Source organism: Catharus ustulatus, chromosome 4, assembly GCF_009819885.2.
Source record: "Catharus ustulatus isolate bCatUst1 chromosome 4, bCatUst1.pri.v2, whole genome shotgun sequence".
Lineage (NCBI taxonomy): Eukaryota > Metazoa > Chordata > Aves > Passeriformes > Turdidae > Catharus > Catharus ustulatus.
The window spans coordinates 31235279-31257408 of NC_046224.1; the positions used below are offsets into that span (position 1 = coordinate 31235279).

Sequence of the window (22130 nt, forward strand, 5' to 3'; positions counted from 1 at the left end):
AATAACATTGCTAATCAAGGAACATAGAGGACTTGTCTACAGGAAATTATTTTATCAGTTTTAGCTTCTGAACTTACATAAATTCATAAAGAATAGGCTTTCTCACGTTCAGTTAAATAGATAAACCTGCATTCCTGCCAATCTATCTAACAGGAATCTGGATTTCCAGAGAAGAATCCACAACCCTGCTGGAAGTCAACAGGAGCTCAGGGTCTTCTCTACGAAGGAGACTGCACTTTTCATGATGCAGCTGTTGGACTAACATCTCTTGGTTGGGCAGAATATTCATTCAGGTTTGTTTCCATGGAAATGTGTCTTTCCAGACACATTCCTAGATCTTCTCATCTGAATACTAAAAGCATAATCTGTAATTCACATATTTTTATAAATGCAGTATCTCACTATATGAGATATGCACTAACATCCTTAGTTACATTCACCATGAAGTGTCATAATTTTCTATTTTTAGTTATGCAGCATGTTAATTGGTCTGAGAAATTTTAAAAATCTGCATTTTATATAAATTTGCATTGATTAAAAAAATGAAATACCTTTTTCTTTCTGTAATAACTAAAAACCCCAGCTAAATAATTTCATTAGTTTTTATGATCCAAAAAATTGCTATGCAAAAATCCTAAATAAGTAGTCTAACAAAGAGGCTCAAATTAAAAAATAAGATGAAATTTTAAAAAAAAAACCTCACAGCACTTATTTTTAAGATAGTCCTGTATTTAAGGAAAAAATACCTCTGAGTGTCTGAAATTGGTGACTTTGTACATATTCTAGCTATTTAGATGCTGGAGCTAAATTTAATAACCACCAAGCCACAGGATGATGTAGCAGCTATAGCATCTATCATTTACTCTACCTTGTAATCAAAGTTTTCATTTAAGAAGTTTTTACGAAGGGCATCCGAAAGGTACAAGACTGTAGTAATGATCACACTGGGAAGAAAAGAATGAAAAACAGGAGTTTTCATTAATGGAAATTTATATTTAATACTCAAAGCAGGACAATTTTCCAGTGAAGAAACAGACATAGCATGTCTGATGGCATTAAATACTACCTTTTCAACATTTAAATACCTAACAGCACCTATTGACAGAAAACATGTCCATTAAGATAATAAGGTGTGCTGTAAGAATGTGCACTGAAAACAAACATTCTATATAGAAGAATATAATTGATCAAGACCAATCATAAACTTTGTTCTGAAAATAATTATCATTCGAGATTTATTACACACCTTGTCTTAATAGTATTAATACACACAATTGTACAATTTGTTTTCAGCTTTCTGAGTATTGAAAATATGTGCATATAGATTATAAATATAAAATTTCTAGTAAATGTCAATGTTCAATATTGACACCCCTATGGACAAAAAGAGTTTTTAATGACAACAGATAAATGCAAAATTGTATGAGCTCTGAGAGAAGGATCTGCTTCTAAAGATCTCTATGCTGCAGGTTGTAAAAAGTCATACATTACCCTACATTTACACATGCCTAAATTATAATAATCTATCTTAAATAAACATATATGACTAAGATTCTTTCACATTTGTCACCAGAGGTCGGTGATGGCTTTGTTTATTGTAGCAACCAACTTTGGTAATCTACAGAAATAGAACATTCTTTGAGATTACTTAAATACACTTAATTTCAGTGGTTCAAACATTAAACTAACCTCTGCAGCACTCTTGTCTGCCAACATATTTAGTCAAACTAAAAATCCATATAAAACATTAAATTTTTTTTGAAAATAGTCAGAAGAGAATACTTACGGAAAGAAAAAAGATAAACACAGAATGATCTTTTTGCTGTTATGTATTTTACAACAATCAACTGTTTAAAGATTTTCTGAGAAAAAGGTTGTATCTATGCATTTCATTTAATTACCATCTTGTCAATTATTAATATATTTAGTTCTTCGAAGGTAGTTCTTGACTGGCATGCTGTTACAATGCTAAAATACATTTCCTTTTCTATATTTGACTTTCATTTCTTTTACTGTTTTTTGCAATGCATTCAAGACAAAAAAACCCTGTTAAGTATAATAACTACAATATATATATTTCAAGGTTACAATATTTTTCATTTTTACAACACTGGAGAATTAAATGTTAGCCAACCCATCTAGGAGATAAAAGTATATTTTTCTTCTAGCACTTTTGACAGTTCTCACATTTATAAATAAAAAAATGGCTATGTACGATTTCACAAATTAGTAGTTCAAATGTTTGCTTCCATCCTTTTACTTTTAAAATTACTGTCCCTGCCAAACTTTACCTTCTTATTTAATGTGCCTGAACACCCGTAACAGCCAGTTCTGAGACTGTTTTTAGAACAGTGCTTGAGTCTCAAGTTCCATTTATTCCTATTCCATTGCTCAATTTTCATACATATTATTTCCTCAAGGATTACACTGTAACTTTTCTATCCAAGTAGTGTTCCATGCTTAGCACTCATTGGTAAGTCAACCCCTCTTTTTTAGGGATGGAAAGTTACAGCCTAGGTACAGGACTCAATGTTGCAGCATGGAACACAAAGTGAAACGTTGGTAAAATGTAGTATAAGCAAAGTTAATAATTGAGGCATGGATAAGAATAGAGCCATTGCCATTCTTGTTGTGCACGATTTAATTTAAGGTCCATACAGTTCACAAAATGGAAATAGTTTGCATCTTTCAGGAAGATATTCTGATAGAAAAAGTCCGTTTATCAGAATTATTGCTATATAAAGTCCAAAGTAATAAAACCCTGAAAAACTGTCCTCAAGAGAAAATTCCACAAGATCCGTAACCAGACTGCCAAGTTTACATTACATAGTCCTATTTATGCCTGAGACAATTCTTTTCTTGCTACATTCCTTCCATGGAAGGTAAAATTGAAGAGAAAGATCTGCTTCATTTCTTATGCAGTGAATAAAGTAGACATATTAAACACAACTTTTAGAATATTTTTTAAATAATTTTCCTGACATAACAGAATAACTGCAATTCAAGTATTTCCTCCTATAGGGAACTTAGCTCAGGTTTCATTTGTTTGGTAAGCCAAAGAAATTATATGGATTAGTTGATAAAATGTGGGTCTTTAACATGAGAGGGTATGTTGAAGATAAAAAAACCTCAAAACACCAGATGCAGCACACAAGGTTGAAGACATTGTTTTTGACCCACCATCTGTTATTCTGAATCTACAACAATCTAAAATCAGGTGGAACAGAAAACAAGCTAAGGTTGCGGATGCTCATACACAAAAAAAGCAAAAATACACAAAAGCAGAGGTAGCAGCCAGAGGACAGCTGCTGATTTGGTACAGTACTCACATTCCAAGTTGATTCCAAACCAGAGATTTCCAAATAACAACAACATTTATTTGAAATCCATCTGAGTATCAAATTATAAACTACTGTGTTTGTGACAAGACTTGCTTTTCTTCCTCTTACCACCTGTCACATATTTGTTCAGAACGCCTGTTTTACAGGAGAAAACCCTCTGCTTTTAGCTACTAAGTTAGTCTGTACTCATACACAGGATGCTAACCCAATGTCTGGTAGGCCATTGTTGATGGAATGGCTTTTCCATCAAATTTTCAGAGCAAACGTTTCTACAATAAGCTCTTTGAAAAATCCAGAAGTTCAACAACTGTTTACTGCCTGGGCTATGCTCTGGCAACCTGGCTTTTGCCTGGGCAGCCATTGGCAGAAAATGAAAGCTTTCCTTTTCTATGCTGATATAGGACAAATGTATAACATTAGCTTCTCATTCCATTCTTTGCTATTTCAGAGTGAAATAATGCCAAACATAGAGGTATGCAAACAGAAAAAATAATTCTTTCATATTTCATAAAGTGAATAAATAAACCTTGAATCATATATATGTGTATATATATATTGTTATATGTTTATAAGCTTATTTATATATGCATACCTATGTATATGTATTTTTTGTGAAGGACTGAATGCCAGGTTCAGTTGCTAGTAACATTTTGTATTACATAAGAGCAGAAATGTTGTTAGCAACACTATGTATTACATAAAAGCAAGAATTTTTGTTCATTGTAGGAGTCACAGACTCCCACACCATGGGAGCTAACGGGATTCTTCAGCGCAGCCACAATGATGACGCTAATGCTGATTTGGTGTCTTCTCTTACTGTGTATTCAATTTGAGTTACTTTTATAATAATAATAATAGTAATAATAGTAATAATAACAATAACTATAACAACAACAATAATAATGTCTTTCAGCCATTACTGAATTTGAAAACCAAAAGGATTCACTGCTTAAAGTCCTGCTGCCCAACTATCAGTAGATATATTTGAAATTTCAGTTTAAGCAACATATTATGTAAACCTAACTTTGCAGATCAATTATTTTACTATAAATAATACTATTTATACATCTATTTTGTATGCTTATAATATCCAAATTGAGGATTGGGTGACCTAGCATCTCTACCATTAAGCAGAATGCTGAAAGGATATGCATAGTTAATTACACAGAGATCTTGAAAATTAAAGCTTTTTGCATAGCAAGAGCAGCAGAAAATTAGTTCTTTGTTCAATAATACATAGGCATAGTATGTTATGAATATCAAAGATTTGCTCAGCAAGTAATTGAAACTCCTTTGCTCTCCAAGTCCCCCCTCAGCTGTTAATAACATGACATACCTGAAGTTCAGCTGAGTCTGTTAATTGCTCTCAAAAGATGCCAGGCAATTACAGTATTAGACAAGACATTCTTTTCCTAACCTTAAGGTAACTGAAGCCAGTGACCATTACACAGTGATTTCCAGTTGAAACTTCAGTGAAGTTTCTTCTCCAGAAGCTTCAATTTTAGTCAGGCATATTTTGCTATAAAATTTATCATTTCTCTCTGGCGCTAGGCAACTGATTCAGGCATCTTCCTATATTATGTGGTGCTCCTCTGCAGTTACAAATAGAAGTTAGATACTACCTAGCTGATGTAGAAAAAAAGTTCTACTCCTAGAATGAAAGAAATTTAAACTGTATTTTCCATAGTATACATAAAGCCATATTTGTTACTCAGCAATAACATCCATGTTAGAAATATTAAATGACCATAAGTAATTATTTTCTTTTCCTGCATTCATGCTGATTAGCTCAGATATTAAATGGTTATGAATCTTTAAACACAGTTATTTCTGTTTCTTTGCTCAGTTGCTAGAAGCTAAGAATGTTTTTGCATGTTCCCTTTCCATTACAGAATACAATTTTAAAAAAAAATCAGTTTTTTTGCTTTGGTGCTAAGTTTACCTTTTTAAACGTTACTTTATTTCTCAAATTGTAGAAGTCAATTGGCTATTTATAATGCTAGCCATTAATACTTTCACACGTTGGGCACCAAAACATTCAGAACTATAGATCATACATGTGTCATAATGAAACATCTTAGTTTCTGGACAGTAACAGATTTGACATCTTGAGCTCATACTATGTTCTGTTTTGTTTTGTTTTTTTTAAATTTCCCAGACAGCATCCAAGTATCAGATGCTATATAATTACTGAAAACATTGCAAAAAAAGGGGCAGTGATATTTTTATATGTAAATATTGTATATTGTAAGACTTAAGGCATTTTAAGACTTAGAAATATTTCAGGTATTTCTAGTTCTGCATACATAAGAGAAAAAAAAGTAATTTCTCTGCCAGGAAAAGCTTATTCCTTGATAAAATCCTTCCTAAGACTTATTTCTTCCCTAGGCTCAGAGAGGCTAAATCCCTCTTCCTGGAAATACCAGACAGTTTGAATTCTTAGCTCACTCTGGGGACAGGGAGAACACCGGTGCTGCTGCGGATGGGTGGAGCTGCCATAGCACACACACTGCCTTCAGATGAGCCACAGCAAGTGAAAGGCCAGACAGAGCAGAAGGTGGCCATGGCACACAGGAAATACAGCTCTTGGTTTATTCCTGGGAAGCAGAAGTTCAAAAAGACCCAGACTGTTACTGGATCACTTAGTTCTCCTCTTAAAAAGATGGGCTAGACCTTCTAGCTTTTTCTTTTAGACATGAATAGAGAGTTCGAGAAGTTTTGCCTTCAGTTCTGAAGAGTCTCAGATCCCTGGAAGTGCTCTGGTTGATCAAGTGAAGCTCAGGAAGAACAGCTCACTTCTCTCTGTGGGGCAGGCAGTGCCCTAATTTCACATCCTGCCTCTGGGCTCTTTCCTTTGCGCTTCCAGATTTTGGGCTGGAACAATTCTAGCAAAGCTTCTACTCTGTGCTTTTGAACACCTTGAGGAAGCTGAAGGAAGGCAGTCACTGCCACTGCAGTGAGGGACACGAGGTAAAGGAAGAAGCTCCCATTCAGAAACAGCTCTAGAAAAACTAATTCTCTGCAGCTGATGAGAGAACAGAAGCAGATTTTCCTTTCTGCTGCCTCAAAAAGGAACATAGGAATAATGAGGCTTCAGCTTTCACCACACATTTAAGTACACCTGGTCAAGCCCCTGCTTCACAGCAACTAGCACTTCTTCCACATAGGAACAAATTCCTAGCTAAGAAATTATTGAAAGCTGAATTGATAAATATGAGCTTATAGCCCACTTGCTGGCAGAACTGCTTATGCAAGTGTGTGTTACCAGTTAGCTGGTCTGATGAGCTCCTCCAATTCCCACCAGCAATTATTGTCATCTTCTGCCTATCTTCTTTGCCTGACAGAACTGGGCATAGACTCATCTCCTAGATGGTCAGAAACAATATGACATGGATTAATAAAGGGAGATGTGTGGGATGTGTGATGGTTACTGAAATCCTGGAGAAGAAAAGTGCTCCTTTTGCAGAACTTGGTATCATCTGAATATCACCAGCCATGGAGCATGTGCCAAGGTCCTTCCTAAACCTTAGTTCTGTACATGTCAGCTGTTGCAAAGCCATCTGCCAAGCCAGCTGTTACTGAAATATACAAAATTTCTTAGATTATTTATTTTGTCTAAAAGATTTCTTTCTTGTGTTTCTTAAGCATGATTACCAGATGCAGGGTAGTATCAGTCATATCTTGCTTGGTATCATACACAGAAGCAAATGATCATATCAATTCTTTAATTAGTCACTTTTTTTTTTTTCTGGAATTCAAACTTGAAAAGATTAGCAGCACTGAGGTAATAAAAATTAACAAAAAATTGTTTCAAGTCATAACAAAGTCTGAACAAAGACTATTATGGTTGCATATCCACACAGACACACTACACACATAACAAATACAGATCATAAACACAAGTGCTATTAAATTTAATTGTACCAATAATATTGCTACTAGTAGTATGTACAGCACAACAAATTGAAATTCTCCTTGAAGCCAGCAGGCACAATGCCGACTAAAACTGAATTTTAATCAGGCATTGCAATACGTATCATGAAAGTTTAGGCCAACCCTTCATTCTGGATTCCTAGCTGTGCCCAACACCCCTCCTCTGCTGACATTGATGTTTGTATAACTGTGCTGACTGTTCAGCTGGTTTATCTGATCTAAAGCTAAGACTGCAAAAAGGACAGGTGGTGATAGAGATGAAATAAAACAGTATTGTTTCAGACATGTTGTAATTACTTCTTAGAAATGCTGGGAACCTGTTTCTTTAAAAATAAGGCCTGAGCAGAGAAAGAATGGCTGATGGGCAGGTTTCATCTGAAAATCTCACTAAGCAGTGCTTACAGCCTTACCTTGTGCTGTACCTCATGTCCTGATTTGTGATTTTTGTGATTTTTCTGACAAACACCAAATGAACAAACATGCAAAAGCATTGTTAACAATATTACAGCTGATAATTTCTTCTTGAGAGAAAACATGTCTTTACCAACTCAGAATTTCAAGAAACAGATTTGAAAAGAAGTTCCTTAGAGACTTGTCATTTGTTACTTGGAAAACAAAGCTGTTGATGCTTTGCAGCTTTATTCTGTGAAAGTGTTTCTGAGTTTCCACTTATATGTGCTTACTCAAATTCAGAACAGAAAGAGGTACAGATTATATCATAAATTTTTGACATAAAAAGTCCAGATATTTGAAATCTTAAATTAAAAGAAGAAAAACTGCGTCCAGCATTATAAAAAAATACATTGAATTTTTATTACATACATCATATAACTTTGTTTTTATCATGATCTGTGCATACTACTCATACTTGTTAATAACATTAAAATAACATTAAAAATGCCTTACTTGTTTGCAACCAAACGCATCACTGTCCAGTCTTTTGGAAACATCTCTGGTCGTATTAGTATCCGAAACACTGTGAAAATCTGCAGCAGGAAATCCTTTGGAAGGAAAAGAAGCAGTCATATGTCTTGGCTGCTTTAAAAAGAGCAGTGAGCTTCAAAAATATTTTAATCAGAGGGGGAAAAATCATCATAAAAATAGCAGAATTGCATTTATTTTCACTGTAGATAAAGCTCTGAATGTGTTTTTATTACTTCCCAGGTATTTTCAAGTAGTGATTTAATCCTTTCTTCTTAAAATGACGAAAATAATATAATGTGCTATTTGACTGACAGCAATGCATAAAAGAAATGTCAAAGATGCATTTGGTTTCCACCCATACACTTCCACAAATGCAATGTTGAGAACAATTTGCAAATCAAAAAAGCACTTTACAAACACCAGAGAGTTCAGAATATCTCCTTAATCATGCCAGGTTTTCATCACTTTCAAGATTCATTCTAAATGCAGGAGAGAGAGCGTAAGGACAATTTTGTCACTGACTTGACAAAGATCAGTGACTCCAATAGAGATGCCCAGGCCCCATAACTGGTAAGGCAGCTGGCTGGCTGTGTGCAGGTCACTTCACCTTTCTGCCTCATTTGCTGGATCTAAAAAACAGTCAACACCTGTGAACTACTTTGAATGTAGAAAGCACTGTCTGAAAGCTTTTAGCATTATCATCTCCTATGTCATGCAATGCACTAATAAATAACAAAATTATCCCTCTCAGCGCATCTTGATTATGTATGGTACTGGCAGTATTCTTTTAGTATGAAAATTGAGCTTTAGACAACGTGAAGAGCATGAGGCAAGTGATAGAAACACTTCTCCCAGAATCAGTGCCGTTCCTGACCTTGAAATGTTTGGTGTTCATTCTGCCCACATCACTTGCACAGAGTTACCCCGAAACTCAGATGAGATGAAGATACAAATAATTTTGAACACCAAAATACATTCTCAAGTGCATTTATCAAAGTGCAGATGACAGGCATTGCACAACAGATGTCTTTCATTAGAGAATCACTGTAAAGGGGGAAGAATACAGGCACTGGGTAAGGCAGATGAGATTCCCCACACCCACCCACCAGAGAAGATTACATAAAGAGACAACCTGTTTTCTGAGCAAGATGCCAAAAAATTATCTGTATTAAAGAGTATAAATAATACTCACTGCAGATAATGTGGTATTTGAATGCAGGTGAACAGCTTTACAGATAAGCACATACCTACCTCTATGAACAATACATTTATTCCAGGCCATTTTCCTACAGCTTTTCACCTTGTACTTAAGTGCCTTTATATTTTGCAGAGGTTACCTCTCTCCCCTGTGAGAGGTTACCTCCCACAGCTTTGTGCCCTAATCCCAATAATATGGCAATGCTGCGTGTCACCTCACAATAACAGCCCAGATTCCTCCATATTCCCTTTTTATCTGTCATCCACACACAACACATGTTGCTGGATCTTACCAGTGGACTGCTGAACTGAAGAGGCCAAATGGCTGTTACTGGGAAAACATAAAACCATGCAGTGGTTTGAAGATTTAAAACCCAAGGGCTGTGTGAGGTATAAATTTAGCACCTTTGAGATAACTTGTTCAAAAGTCATTAAGAATAACAGTCAGAAAGGAAGATCATATGTACTTATTTGTTTGGGTAACTAGGCTAGAATCAGAATACATGTTTTATTCCAAGCAAACCTTAAAACAAAGCACATGTAGACACTGGCATTAAATTTTGAATCATTAATACCAGGCTAAGTATTTTTAATTTTCACTGAAAATACAGAAAATTGTGTCATCAATGTAACGATATTAGATGCAAAACATAGATTTAGTAACAGATTTTAACATTTAGAAAACATTTTTGCCGGCAGTATAAGTGAGCTAACATTTGCTTGGTTGAGTACAGATAGAATTAATGTCGCATATGTCTTCTATCTTAAAAGACAAAAAGGAAGGAATTTTGTCCTTTTACATACTCTAAATACCATCTCTTAATATTCCTACCTAGTGTACATAAGGTCTAGTCCTATTTGTAAGATAATACTAGATAGTATCATAAGGTTCAGTACTACTTCATACCACTTAAACTAACTTCACACCTGAAGGATGAGATGCCGTCCAGAGGGACCTAGATGCTCAAGAAATGGGCTGGTGGAAATGCCATGAGTTTTAACAGCACCAGATGCAAGGTGCTGCTGCTGGGTCAGGGCAGCCCCTTTATCACCACAGGCTGGGGGAGGAACAGATTCAAAGCAGCCCTGCCAAGGAGGACTTGGGGTGCATGAGAGGCTGGACATGAGCAGGCAAAGTGCCCTCCCATCCCAGAAAGCCAAATGTGTCCTGGGCTGCATCAAGAGCAGCATGGCCAGCTGGTCAAGGGAGGGGATTCTGCCCCACTGCTCCACAATGGTGAGACCCCACCTGGAGCGCTGCATCCAGCTCTGGGGCCCCAGCACAGGAAGGACAGGGACCTGTTGGAGTCTGAATGTGACTACCAAGATGGTTAGAGTACCTTTCCTATGAGAAAAGGCTGGAAGAATTAGGATTGCTCAGGCTAGAAAAGAGGAAGTTGCAGGGTGACCTAACTGAAACCCCTCCAGTATCTGAAGGGAGCCTGCAAGATGGGGAAAGACTATTTTAAAGGGCATGTAGTGACAGGACAAGGGGGTATGGCTTCCAACTGAAAGAGAGTAGGTTTAGATTAGATATTAGGAAAAAAGTCTTTACTGTGAGGATAGTGAGGCACTGGGACAGATTACCCACAGAAATTGTAGAAGCCCCATCCCTGGAAGTGCTCAAGGCCGTCTGGATGGAGCTCTGAGCAACAGTAGAAGGTGTTCCTGCCTGATCTTTAAGCTTCCTTCCAACCCAAACCATTCTATGGTTCTATGATTAAGTAATATAGTATCACAGTTTGGTTTTCCTCAAGCAGCAATATTTGCTCAATGAAATTTTCAAATTGTGATTAAATGAGAGGCACAGCCTCCTGAAGGACTGAAAAGCATCTATTTGTTTAACCAAAAACTGCCTTGTAATTTCTTTGCACGTTTCTCAGTATGCATGTAAAATCCTCTGCAAAGCAGATCAGACTCTTCATTGGATCTCTTGAGGTACACCTATAAAGCTTTTTCATTTGGGTCAACAGTCCACTTTGAAGCTAATTCCATGATGTTCCATTGCTTTGATTCACACTGTAGGATTATCAGTCCACACGGTATCAAGGTTTTGTAGAGCACCCAGAGTGTCAAATAAGAAAAGAGGATGGTTTCACAGTGAGTTGTCACTTCCTGGGCAACTCATCCATCCCTTGGCAAGTTCCTTTCCCAGATCTTCTTTGCTTCACTGCTTAATCTACATCAGAGGCCAGAAAAATGAGTGGCTTTAGAACTACCCCTCTGCCCCAAAACCTGTCCTTTCAGAAGTCATATGGGAATATGTGAGTGGATGTCCCTGCATAGCAGGGGAAGGATGGTGGCTGGAAGTGTGCTTCTACACCAGAGACACTCCCCATGCCTACAGACCTCACACGGTGTGTGGCCCAGGGGATAGTAGAGAACAGTGGAAAAAACTCCACTAGGTATTAGGGTTTGGCACCCACCTTACCCTGCTCAGGCTCCTAGAGCTGGAAGAGAGGGATGACAGAGCTACTAAGATTTACACCCACTCCTATGAAATATTGTCTTTTCCTTAATTAAATTTTTATTCTGTCGCGTTATGTAGGGTACACTGCCATGAATAAAAAACTAGGCCTTCTTCTTCTTTTAATCTATTAACTAAAAACCCCAAACACATTGATCAAAGCCACCTTACTGTGGTCAAAGTTGCATTGTGCTAGCACACACTGTTTCTTGCATTCATTTTCCCACTGATCTCCTCCTACTTATAACTTCCACTGTTACCTTTTGTCATAAATTATATTTGAGCTTTTCCACAGCAGCAAATATCCGCCTACAAGGGTGCCTCTGTTCTATGAATTACTGTAAAATATATTTACTAGAAATAGGAAGCATTTTGTGGGAAGCAAAAAGAGCATACCTTTAAAATAATATCAAAAGATAAAAGGAAGCATTTAAAATTACTGTCTTGTTAAAGTCAGGGTTTCAAAAAGTGAGTGAAGTATAGTGTCTGGTTCTACCACTCAGCCATGAAACTCCTGTCAGTTCTTTTTTAGTTTATTTGCATGTTTTCAAATATAAAATGTTTTTCCTATCTTCTGCTTTGAGTGGAAAAACCTCTCTTTAAAAACTGACAAAATGGTCACCATGTCAATTACTTAAGATAAATTTACAGTAAATTCACGAATACAAGCCGCACTGAATATAAGCCGCATCTCTGGGTGTTGGCAAACATTTCGGTTTTTGTCCATAGATAAGCCGCACCCGAATATAAGCCGCTTTGTCGTTCACAGCGAGGACCCGCGTGCAATTATTAACAGAACCGCGGGAGGGCGGGGTTTACTGGCTGAGCTAAGGCTGTGCAGGCTCGGCCCGCTAGGGGCCGCTGACGGGGCCAGATGGCCCAGCCCGGCGCTGCCGCTCGGGGCCGGCCGCCGCTGCCACTGGGCTCGGTCACCCCGGGTCGGCGCTGCCCTGCGGTGGCAGGCAGGGACGGAGCTTCCCCTGCTCCTACGGCAGCGGCGGCGGGCGGGGACGGAGCTTTCCCGCGCCCGTGGCGCCGGCGGCGGGCAGGGACGGAGTTTCCCCGCTCCTGCCGCGGCGGCGGCGGGCGGGGACAAAGCACCCCGTCGGCTCCCCGAGCCGCGGCAATGGCTGCGCGGGGCTCCCGTCGGCTCCCCGGGCCACAGCAATGGCTTGCGCGGGGCTCCCGTCGGCTCCCCGAGCCGCAGCAATGGCGGCGCGCGCTTCCCCCCCCTTCCCCGGGCCGCGGTAGGGGCGGCCCGGGTCCCCCCTCTCCTCCCCAGGCCACGGCAATGGCGGCACCGGGCCCCCCCCGTCTCTCCCCTGGGCTGTGGCAGAGGAGGAAAGAGAGCTCTCCCGCCTCTCTCCCCGCCCCCCGTGCTGCCTGCAGGGAGCCAGGCTCCACCCGCGGTGCAACAGAGTAGCGATTTGTAACAATCGCAAAATGCCGACTTTACAGCTGCTCGGCTCAGCACTCTGGCAGGCACTTCTGAGGTTGTATTAGCCGCTCCTGATTATTAGCCGCATTTCCGGTTTAGGTGCAAAATCTTAGTCAAATTGGTGCGGCTTGTATTCGTGAAATTACTGTATTTACAAAATACAGGGAGTATTTCCATAAGCAACCACTTTTTTAAGGCATCACTCAGATACATGTTATATAAATATGTGTACATGTCATTCCTTCAAAGTTTCCATGTTGCTTTTCTTTTGTTTAACAAGCTGGAAACAGGCTTTAGTAAGTTCAGTATAGACTACCAGGAAAAAAAAAAGAACTGCAAAACCTTTCCTTCTTTGCAACTACTTTCATGAGAGAATTTTTGTTTGGAGAAGTCTTTTGTGGGGTATTTTTATTAACTGTATCACAAATGCTGTGCAAACATACATTCAATCAAGTACTGACATAATCACCTTGAGAATTAGTCTGGAAGAAAGATGAAATGTCATGTGGTATCAGTGCCAAATCGTTTAGTATAGATGGCTATTATAACCAGAGGTACCTAAAGCAAGAAAGCAGAGCACAAAGCAATTCAAAGGCCTAGGTTACACTCCCTTTTAAGTAAGTCCCTTGTAAACCTCCGATCAGATCTGTAACTCATGAAGTGGCGTCAGGAAGACCCAACTCACTTTGATACCACTGACTAGGGACAAAATGAGGAGTCAGAAACACAGCAAGCAGATGGTAATTATCACTGAAGTTTAAATCCCAACTAGCCACTAGATTAACTCAGGCTACTATTTCAGCTTCTCAAGCATCTCAGGGGAAAAAAAGTCTTATCACTGATATTTACACCTTCTGAATTTTCATTTATCCATACTGATATAATTTCCTAAGATATCTAAAAGCAAAGAAAATTCCACACTTGGCAATCAAAGCAGAAAAGTAAAAATGGAAGCAGCAAGATGGTTTGGAGAGCCTAGTCATACACAATCACCTCATGATTAACAGCAGCGTTGGTCTCACTAACTCTCATCTTTCCCTCTTGCTCTCAGTGACATTTGATATTTCCAAGTGAGGGGAAAAACAATATATTATTTAAGATTCAGAAGAGTAGGAATGTTGCATTGATGATGATTTGTCTACTACCACTGAATCACTTCTTGAGCTGATGCGGATTCGATGAGATCACGAGAGTGAATGGAAGTAACAAATTCTGGACTTGAGTTCTTAAGACCTCTGTTGTGATAGCTGATGGCACCAGCTACAGCTGCTTTCCATATGTCTCTGTGTAATAGTAGGGTATGTGTGTGTGGGGAATTTAAATGTGTCAAATCAAACACCATTCAAGTATTAATTCCAGAGATTTTTTCATATTCTAGAAGGAAGAAAAGTCTGAATAAACTCAACATTGTATTTCACAGATATATTAAACAGAAATATAGCCTGAAATCCCTAGGAACACCTGCTCAGAACTCACAAAAAGGTAAAATATTTCCACTAAAAAATGCCTAGGTTCTACAATATTTACTAAAAATTGCCCAAGGATAGAAACTATGTTAGGTGAAAACAGATGCTGTATTGCTTATATAAAAAGAGTTCACCCAGTACAACTCCTAGGTAGTACTCCTGATTTATGATAACTTCTTAGCAGCATCTTCTATCTGTCAAGCTCTATATGACCACCTCACTCAAAGAAAAGGCATTCACAAATGGTATGCTCTCCTCAACTCTAAGCAGCTATCAGGAATATAAGTAAATCTGAAATTGCACCATGACTAGACTCCCCTTTTCAGGGCAGCACTTAGGTGTATCAAATGGTAATTAAGAGCAACACCTAAAACATACAATCACATTAGGAAATGATTACTCACTGAATAATATGCATAAATGATTACTCAAGATTTTTTTGTGTGGATCAGATTTGGTACTACATAACTTTCTAGGGTCCAGTAGAGTGAAAATCTTAGTGTATACGTTTATGCAGGAAATTTTAACTTAATTTTTTTTAATCACACCTCTCCTCCATAAAGGAATTAAAAATGTTTAATCTCCACAAATCCAGTAAATCAATTAATGAAACTGGTAGATGTTGCCTTAAAAGACATCCTCAGCTACTCTTTTCTATGATTAAAATTAGCAGACAGACATTATAAGTCTGACATAGCCTCCTGCCAATGGATGTGCTGAACAGCTAAGAAAAATGAAGAGTTATTTGATTACCCATTTCTCAAGCTGCATGTTTTCTATTGCCGTACATAATTTAACAAATGAAAAAATAAGCAAGAATAATGAGCCAAGCATAAAATTCCCCAACTGCCTGACAGTAAGAAGCGAACAAGAGAAGTGCAACCTTAGACTGACACCATCTTTAAAAGAGGTTTCGAGGCTAAGTTCATGGCTTTATAGCTATTTTATAGTTCCCTCCATCCATATTCTCTCTACTGTCATCGTAAAAGGAGTAACAGCCTTGCCCCATTGTAAGAGTGGACTCTTGTTCCCAAGAAAAGCTGTGGAATATTTAGCTAATCTGTAAAACACATTGCATTTAAATACTGAAGTGACTCATCAAAGCACAGAGATATCTTGAAGACAGATAAATCAAAAAGAGAAATTAAAAGGCCTAAGCAAGTGGAAACACAATTCTATTACTCACCCTCAGATCTTCCTTTGTGTTGAAGCTATCAAGAAGCTGTTGATAATGTCTATCAGTCATTTGTCGCAACAGTGACAACAAACAGGAGACAAATTCCCCCTGTTCAGATAAGCCAAGAGGAGAAAGATTATAATATTTTCTGCACTTGAGCTTTTAATTCTTATATTATAAGCACTTCAAAATAATTAATAAAATGCAAGGGAAATTAATCTACAATTAGGCTTCAAAACCCCATTTTGTAAAAATACATTGATGGTACTTCCTTCCCATTTAAGGAAATATTTTTCCTAAATGGAGTTTATTTGCTTAGAAAAATCTATTTTAAATAGTTCCAGCAGGGCTAAACCAGTAAAATTTTTATTTGTGATTTGTTTTCCTTGCATCTGTTTTTAAACAAATTACTTAGATTGCTGAAATTACAACCTCTTTAGTCAACTCAGCTTTGAAGCAAATATAAACAAATATATTTTGCAAGAATTCTGGGAAGAATGCTATTGTTTTCCTTTAGGGAAGAAATGAATGGATTTAGCTGGGAGTTTTTAAAAACATTCTTCCATCTCAAAACCCCAAGATCTGTCAACAAGAAAACTCATTTGTAGGACTGAACAAACTTCAAAAATGTTTTGATCAGAAATTTCTTTGGGCTTACAGAAGAATTTCTTATTGAAAGAGCAGAGAACTGTACTGGGTATCTCCAGCAAGCAGTCAAAAAACCAAGATATTACAGGAAGGAACAGGTTCTCCCATTCACCCTTTCCTGTTCTCTTATTCACATTTGGACTGGGAAGAAACACTGAATGGTCTCAGTCAGGTCTGACTGCAGAATGAATGGGGACAGGAAAGAGTCAAAGGTCTGGTTTGCATCCCAATACTTAGAAAGAACAATTCTGAAATTTTACAAGCTTGCTAAAAAATGGGAAATTTATTTCTGTCTGTACCAGAATTGGAGAATGAGAGAACACACAGGTGATAACATTACTTTAAAATGGTGTCTTTCATTAGTTTGCCAAGTCGAATTTTGGGAAGATTTCCCTCAGTCTTCCATTAAAAACAGAAAATAAGATTAAAAAGTATGTTTTCAAAGGAATGGTTGTTCTGGATTTTACATTAGAAGGCCTAATTCATTTGTGATTATATCTGATACACTTGATCGTGTGTGAGGGCTTTCACTGGCAACACGGTGATAATTTTACACTGAAGAAATTATTCTAAATTTCTTACTGCCCCTTGTTTTACGGTAAACATCGCATTCATAGAAACACAGAATCACAATCTCAAAACAATATCCTAAGGCTACAAAATCTCTTAAGATTCATGCTCTGGGCATAAACATAAAGGTTACAGCTGTTGTCTTGTAAATACCTGTATACCCAACTGCTAGCTTGAGTGACAAAACTCCTTTCCTGCCTAGGAATTTTAAGCAGTCCTTTTTAGTCACCTTTCTTCTATGTTCCCACATTTGTTTCAACTTACATAGTAGTACATTAAAAATCACAACCTATTATAGACAGCTGTACTATCACAGTTGACAGACAGATTAGTGTTATAAAAGTGTCAACTTTAGCTAATTGTTAACTGATTTCTAAATCTGAGCTTTTAATTTGAATGTAGGTAGCTATACAGGATGGTTTTTAAAATAGCAATTTGTTGAACTCAACATAAAAATGTATGTTATAGGATTTCTTCCAGTGTTGGTCACAGATTAACTTTCAAATCATGCACAAAAGCAAATTCCACACACATAACAACCTTGCTAAAAAATATTTAGGATCCAATTCCAGTGTCAAAAGTCAAGCCAAGCAGTATACTAAAATCACTTAAATGGGTTCCTCAAGTAATTTTTTGTGTCTTATTTAAGGCGCACAATTATTAAAAACCATGAAGCTTTCAATTAAATTGCAATTCATTTAGGTTCTGAGGGACTGAACTTTCAAGATCTGAAATCAACTGAAGTTCACTTTAATTGGACTGCTTTCTGCCAATTCTTTATATGCAAATACATTTTTTTCTTAAGGAAGTCCAAAGGTCTAAGGACAAACCAAAGCAGAAATTTCACTTTCACCACTGCATTCAATTCTATGTTTCTCAATGCAACATCTGTAACACTGACAGGTTGAACCCGTGTCTGCTTCATGCTCAGTTTGAAGCATCACACCCATCTTGCAGATTACCATTGAACAAGACTGCTCACTGAAAATTAAATGGTATCCAGGTATCAAAACTGCTTGAAAGAAATGGTGGAGTCACGGCAGCACAAAGCCCAGTGCTGCCTGATTCAATGCTGTTTCTTTGTGAAGAAAAACAGCAACACACGGGCCTAGGAGACCACACTCAGATGGGTTTGTGACTGCTTCCACAAGGAAGACTGTCTCATTCGAAACTGTGACAGAATTTTATAAAGAGTGCTCCCATGGTACACCTCACAAAGAAATTTTAATGATACATGCAGTTTGAAGTAATGGTAACATACTGGAAGAGACTTTACTGCTGTAGTCACAATGAGTACTTTATCATACATGCTCTACAAATAGTTCCAAGAATCTGGCTCCATGTGCTGCCAGAAGCCCATACTGTATGATATTTCTACATAAATGTATATAATTGCCTTATGCTGTGCTCTGAGTCACTTCCACATTAAGTATTCTTTGGGAGCCTGCAGTGACAATAACATGGCTTTTCTGATGCATAAAAGAAAATTTTGCAACTTGAAAGCGCTTTCAGAGTCTAATTTTTTGATGGTGCAAAAGAATTAGGCTGTCATAGTGTTTAACAAAAAATGTAATCTGCAAGCAAGGGGATATCTCATAAGAAACAAATAAGATCAGAGCTTTGCTACACTAATAGTCTAACACTACCACCACTTCTTCAGCTTAGATTTTCTTCTGGTGCCCTGATAAGCCACACAGCATACATTTGCAATTTTATAATTTAAAACTCCCAAACTCTTAGATGTAAATTGCTGTTGAACCAGTGATTAAAGCATGTTATGTAATTACACAACTTGGTCAGTTCCATAAAATACTCCATATACAGTTTGCTCTCTGTGGGGCTAAAGTAAAAAAGAGAACAAGCAAAAAAACCCCAACAACAATTTTTTTTCTACAGCTATTAAGTGCTTTTGAAATGTTTGATCTCTGAGGAAATTCTGGTTTGAAAAGGAACCCCCTATTCATTAACAAAAATGGTTACAGTGTAAACACTGAGCAATTAATAAATGTATAATGAGATGATAAATCACTCAGCATAGTATGTTTTCTGAACAAAATGCTAAGAACTCACATCTTCTTGGGGTCACATCCCTGGCTATATTAGAACCAATTTGCCCTAGAAAAGCAAAGTTAAAACCTTGCTGCAAACAAAACAAAATAACACTTCATTTTATTTGATCAATGCTCATCACAGGCTTTTCTGTAAATGCCTGTATTTCAACCTTCTAATTTCCATGAGTTGTTACAGCAGGTTCACCAAAACATGATTTGCTAATCTTCTAAATCTATCCTGTATGCTCAGCTTCATGTGACAAAAACAAAGCTCAAATGCTCAGCCCAGAGAACAACAAAATGCCTCTCAAGTAATAAATTTAGATTAGTACAAGTTATCACAAATTCTGTAGGCATCTTTATAGAGTTGCTTCATTATGAAAAATGAATGCATTTCAGGAAGTATTATTGATACTCTTCCATTTTCAGGAATTCAAACTGAAGGAGAGTTACAGAAACTTATTATACTGCAAACAAAAGGAACATACTGAAATCACTACTAACCTGAAAGTCTCAAAAGCAATGTTATCTTTGTTATCTTTTGGGTTTGCTTTTTTGCTTTGTTTTGTGTTTTTTGGTCACAATCTATAAACAAACTTATTGAAAAAAATTACTATTTCCACTAAAAAAGAATAGAATGCAAGAAAGGTTTTCATTGTCCTCTTCACTCTCTCTTTTATACACAAAGTCTAACACTGTGAATTACAATATAAAGACAATATATTCACAAATCTAGTAGTCCAACCAGTGACAATTGTGAGTACTTTCATTGCAAGAAACTTACAGTCACATCTTGAAACTGGAGGCGCATAGCAGAGCCTGATGGTTGTGGTCGGCTGGTGATCTCTAGTATGGTCCTTAATAGAATATCTAGCAGACTGTTTACAATCACATCAATTTCTTCCAAGACTGATTTTTCCTTAAATAATAAATAAAACAGTTATGATTTTAAACCATAAATACGACCACAAGTATGATTCCTTTGATGTAGTTCTAGAAACAAATTGCAGTTGACTATGAATGCTACATTCAAGACACAAGGACTATTCTCTAATCCAGATATTGTTAAATTCTATTCCTTTCCCCCAGCAGTTTTCCATTAATTACATCACACAGGACAATTATTTAAGTATTCATCAAATTAGCATAGGTCTATTTTCACTTGGTGTTTAGAAGAAAGCAGTAAATAATATACAAAAACTTTTTGGGCAAGATTTCTATAGGTAACACTCATCTATCTTCTGAGGAAATTGCCAAGAAAGGCTTAAAATCCAAAAAGCAAAATCCTGTTTTACACTTTCAAAGTATCACCAGAAATAAGCAGATGGTGCTCAACCTTCAGGACCTGCTTCATCAGTAAGGCCCAGCTACATTGCTTCCCAGCAGCTGAGCACAAATTAGTCATTTATGTGAGCTTCAACTGCTTGTATGCAACATCAAAATAAAGGAATCAAAGTGTTCTCTGCCAAAATAGACCATGAACACCTTGGTTACCAGCATAAAAACACTTGATAAAGTCGAGTTGTAACTACTTTGCCTATTTAATTTAATTTAGATGGAAATATGTTTTCCCTGCTTCAAGACTGTTTTAAATCTCCACTGTATCAGAAACCACCATCTTAATCTGAGAAATTTTATCCATTGTTTAACATGAGCCTTCTTCACAGAAGGAAACACTTCATCAACAAATGCACACAGCCAAGCCAATACAAAACTGACAAACTAATAGATCAACTTTGCTGACATTGAGGTGTAGGAGTGATTTGGGTTTTTTCTTTTGTTTAATTTTGCTTCCTAGACACCCTAAAGCATATATTGTCACAAAATTCAAAATTCCTTTTTGGACTTAAGTTGAATCTAGTGTCAAGCCCCGTTCTCTGTCACGTAATCTAGCATCAAAGGACTCAAACTGGCTTCTTATGAAAACAGACAGTACACAGTATATCTAGGAACTGCATCCACAATGAGGACCCTTCTTTTACCTTGATTATAATGGAAGGACTGAAATTCTGCACTGATGTGTCAAAAAACAAGTCAAAGTCACCAAGTTGTTAACAGTCTCAATTACTCAAAGAATACTAAAAATGGTAGCTGCATATCCTGAACATTTGGGAGAGTTTTATGTAGTTATCCACTTGTATATATCCAATGTGTAGATACTCACTTTATGTAGATACCCAATTGTGTACATTTTTAGTGACTCTAAATGGAAGATCTCCTGAAATTCAGACCAGATATGTAAACCTTTCTCCCAGCCCAAAACCACAGTTCTGCTTTAGTGGCTATCACTTTATCCTGTGATGAGGTTTTATACTTATCCAGGAGCAGCTGGAAGGAGTATGTTGCTACAGTGACAAAGGTGCAAGCCACATCCATATCAAATCACTGACAGAGCAAATTTAATTGCTGAAAGGGGTATGAAATGAAGAAGCACATAAAGGAGTTCTCACTAATGCATTACAAGGTCATGTATGCTGGCCTTGACATGCATGTGTTGCACTAACTACAGGCAATGCTTGGTTTTGTCTTCCAGCCTGTTGGCTGTCAGAACCTATCATCACCTTCCCATTTGCAACACACCCGTCTAAGCAAGCTCTCATATGCAGCCTTCACACATTAAATCACAAACATCAAATTGGCCACAAAGTTTATCAACTAAGTGCAATCCCCCTTGTAATAGTCACATCAATCTCTTTACCTATATCAGCCCTGTGTCCCCTAAGAGTATACAGCCCACAGCAGAAAATACCCCTAAAAGAAAGTAGACATTCCTTTCTTTCCAACACAACACTCAAGAAGTGCAAAAGTTTGTCAGAAGACTATATGATACAATTAAAATGCTCACGCATGGAAAGAAAAGAGTCATGGAAAAAATCAAAATGACATGTTTATGCAGATTCATTACACACAGAACTCTC

The 22130-nt window shown here is 37.4% G+C and overlaps 1 protein-coding gene across 4 annotated transcripts in view; it reads right to left on the reverse strand.

The window, feature by feature from the left end:
- DOCK4 (dedicator of cytokinesis 4) overlaps window positions 1-22130 on the reverse strand; it is a 238382-nt gene that overhangs the window by 44476 nt on the left and 171776 nt on the right. For all 4 annotated transcript variants that reach the window (XM_033057524.1, XM_033057522.1, XM_033057523.1 and 1 more), the window contains exons 25-28: window positions 19997-20131; window positions 15953-16051; window positions 8181-8275; window positions 869-944 (exon numbers count right to left, since the gene is read on the reverse strand). In XM_033057524.1, coding sequence (XP_032913415.1) covers window positions 869-944; window positions 8181-8275; window positions 15953-16051; window positions 19997-20131 — 405 coding nt within the window. The remainder of the gene's footprint in view (window positions 1-868; window positions 945-8180; window positions 8276-15952; window positions 16052-19996; window positions 20132-22130) is intronic.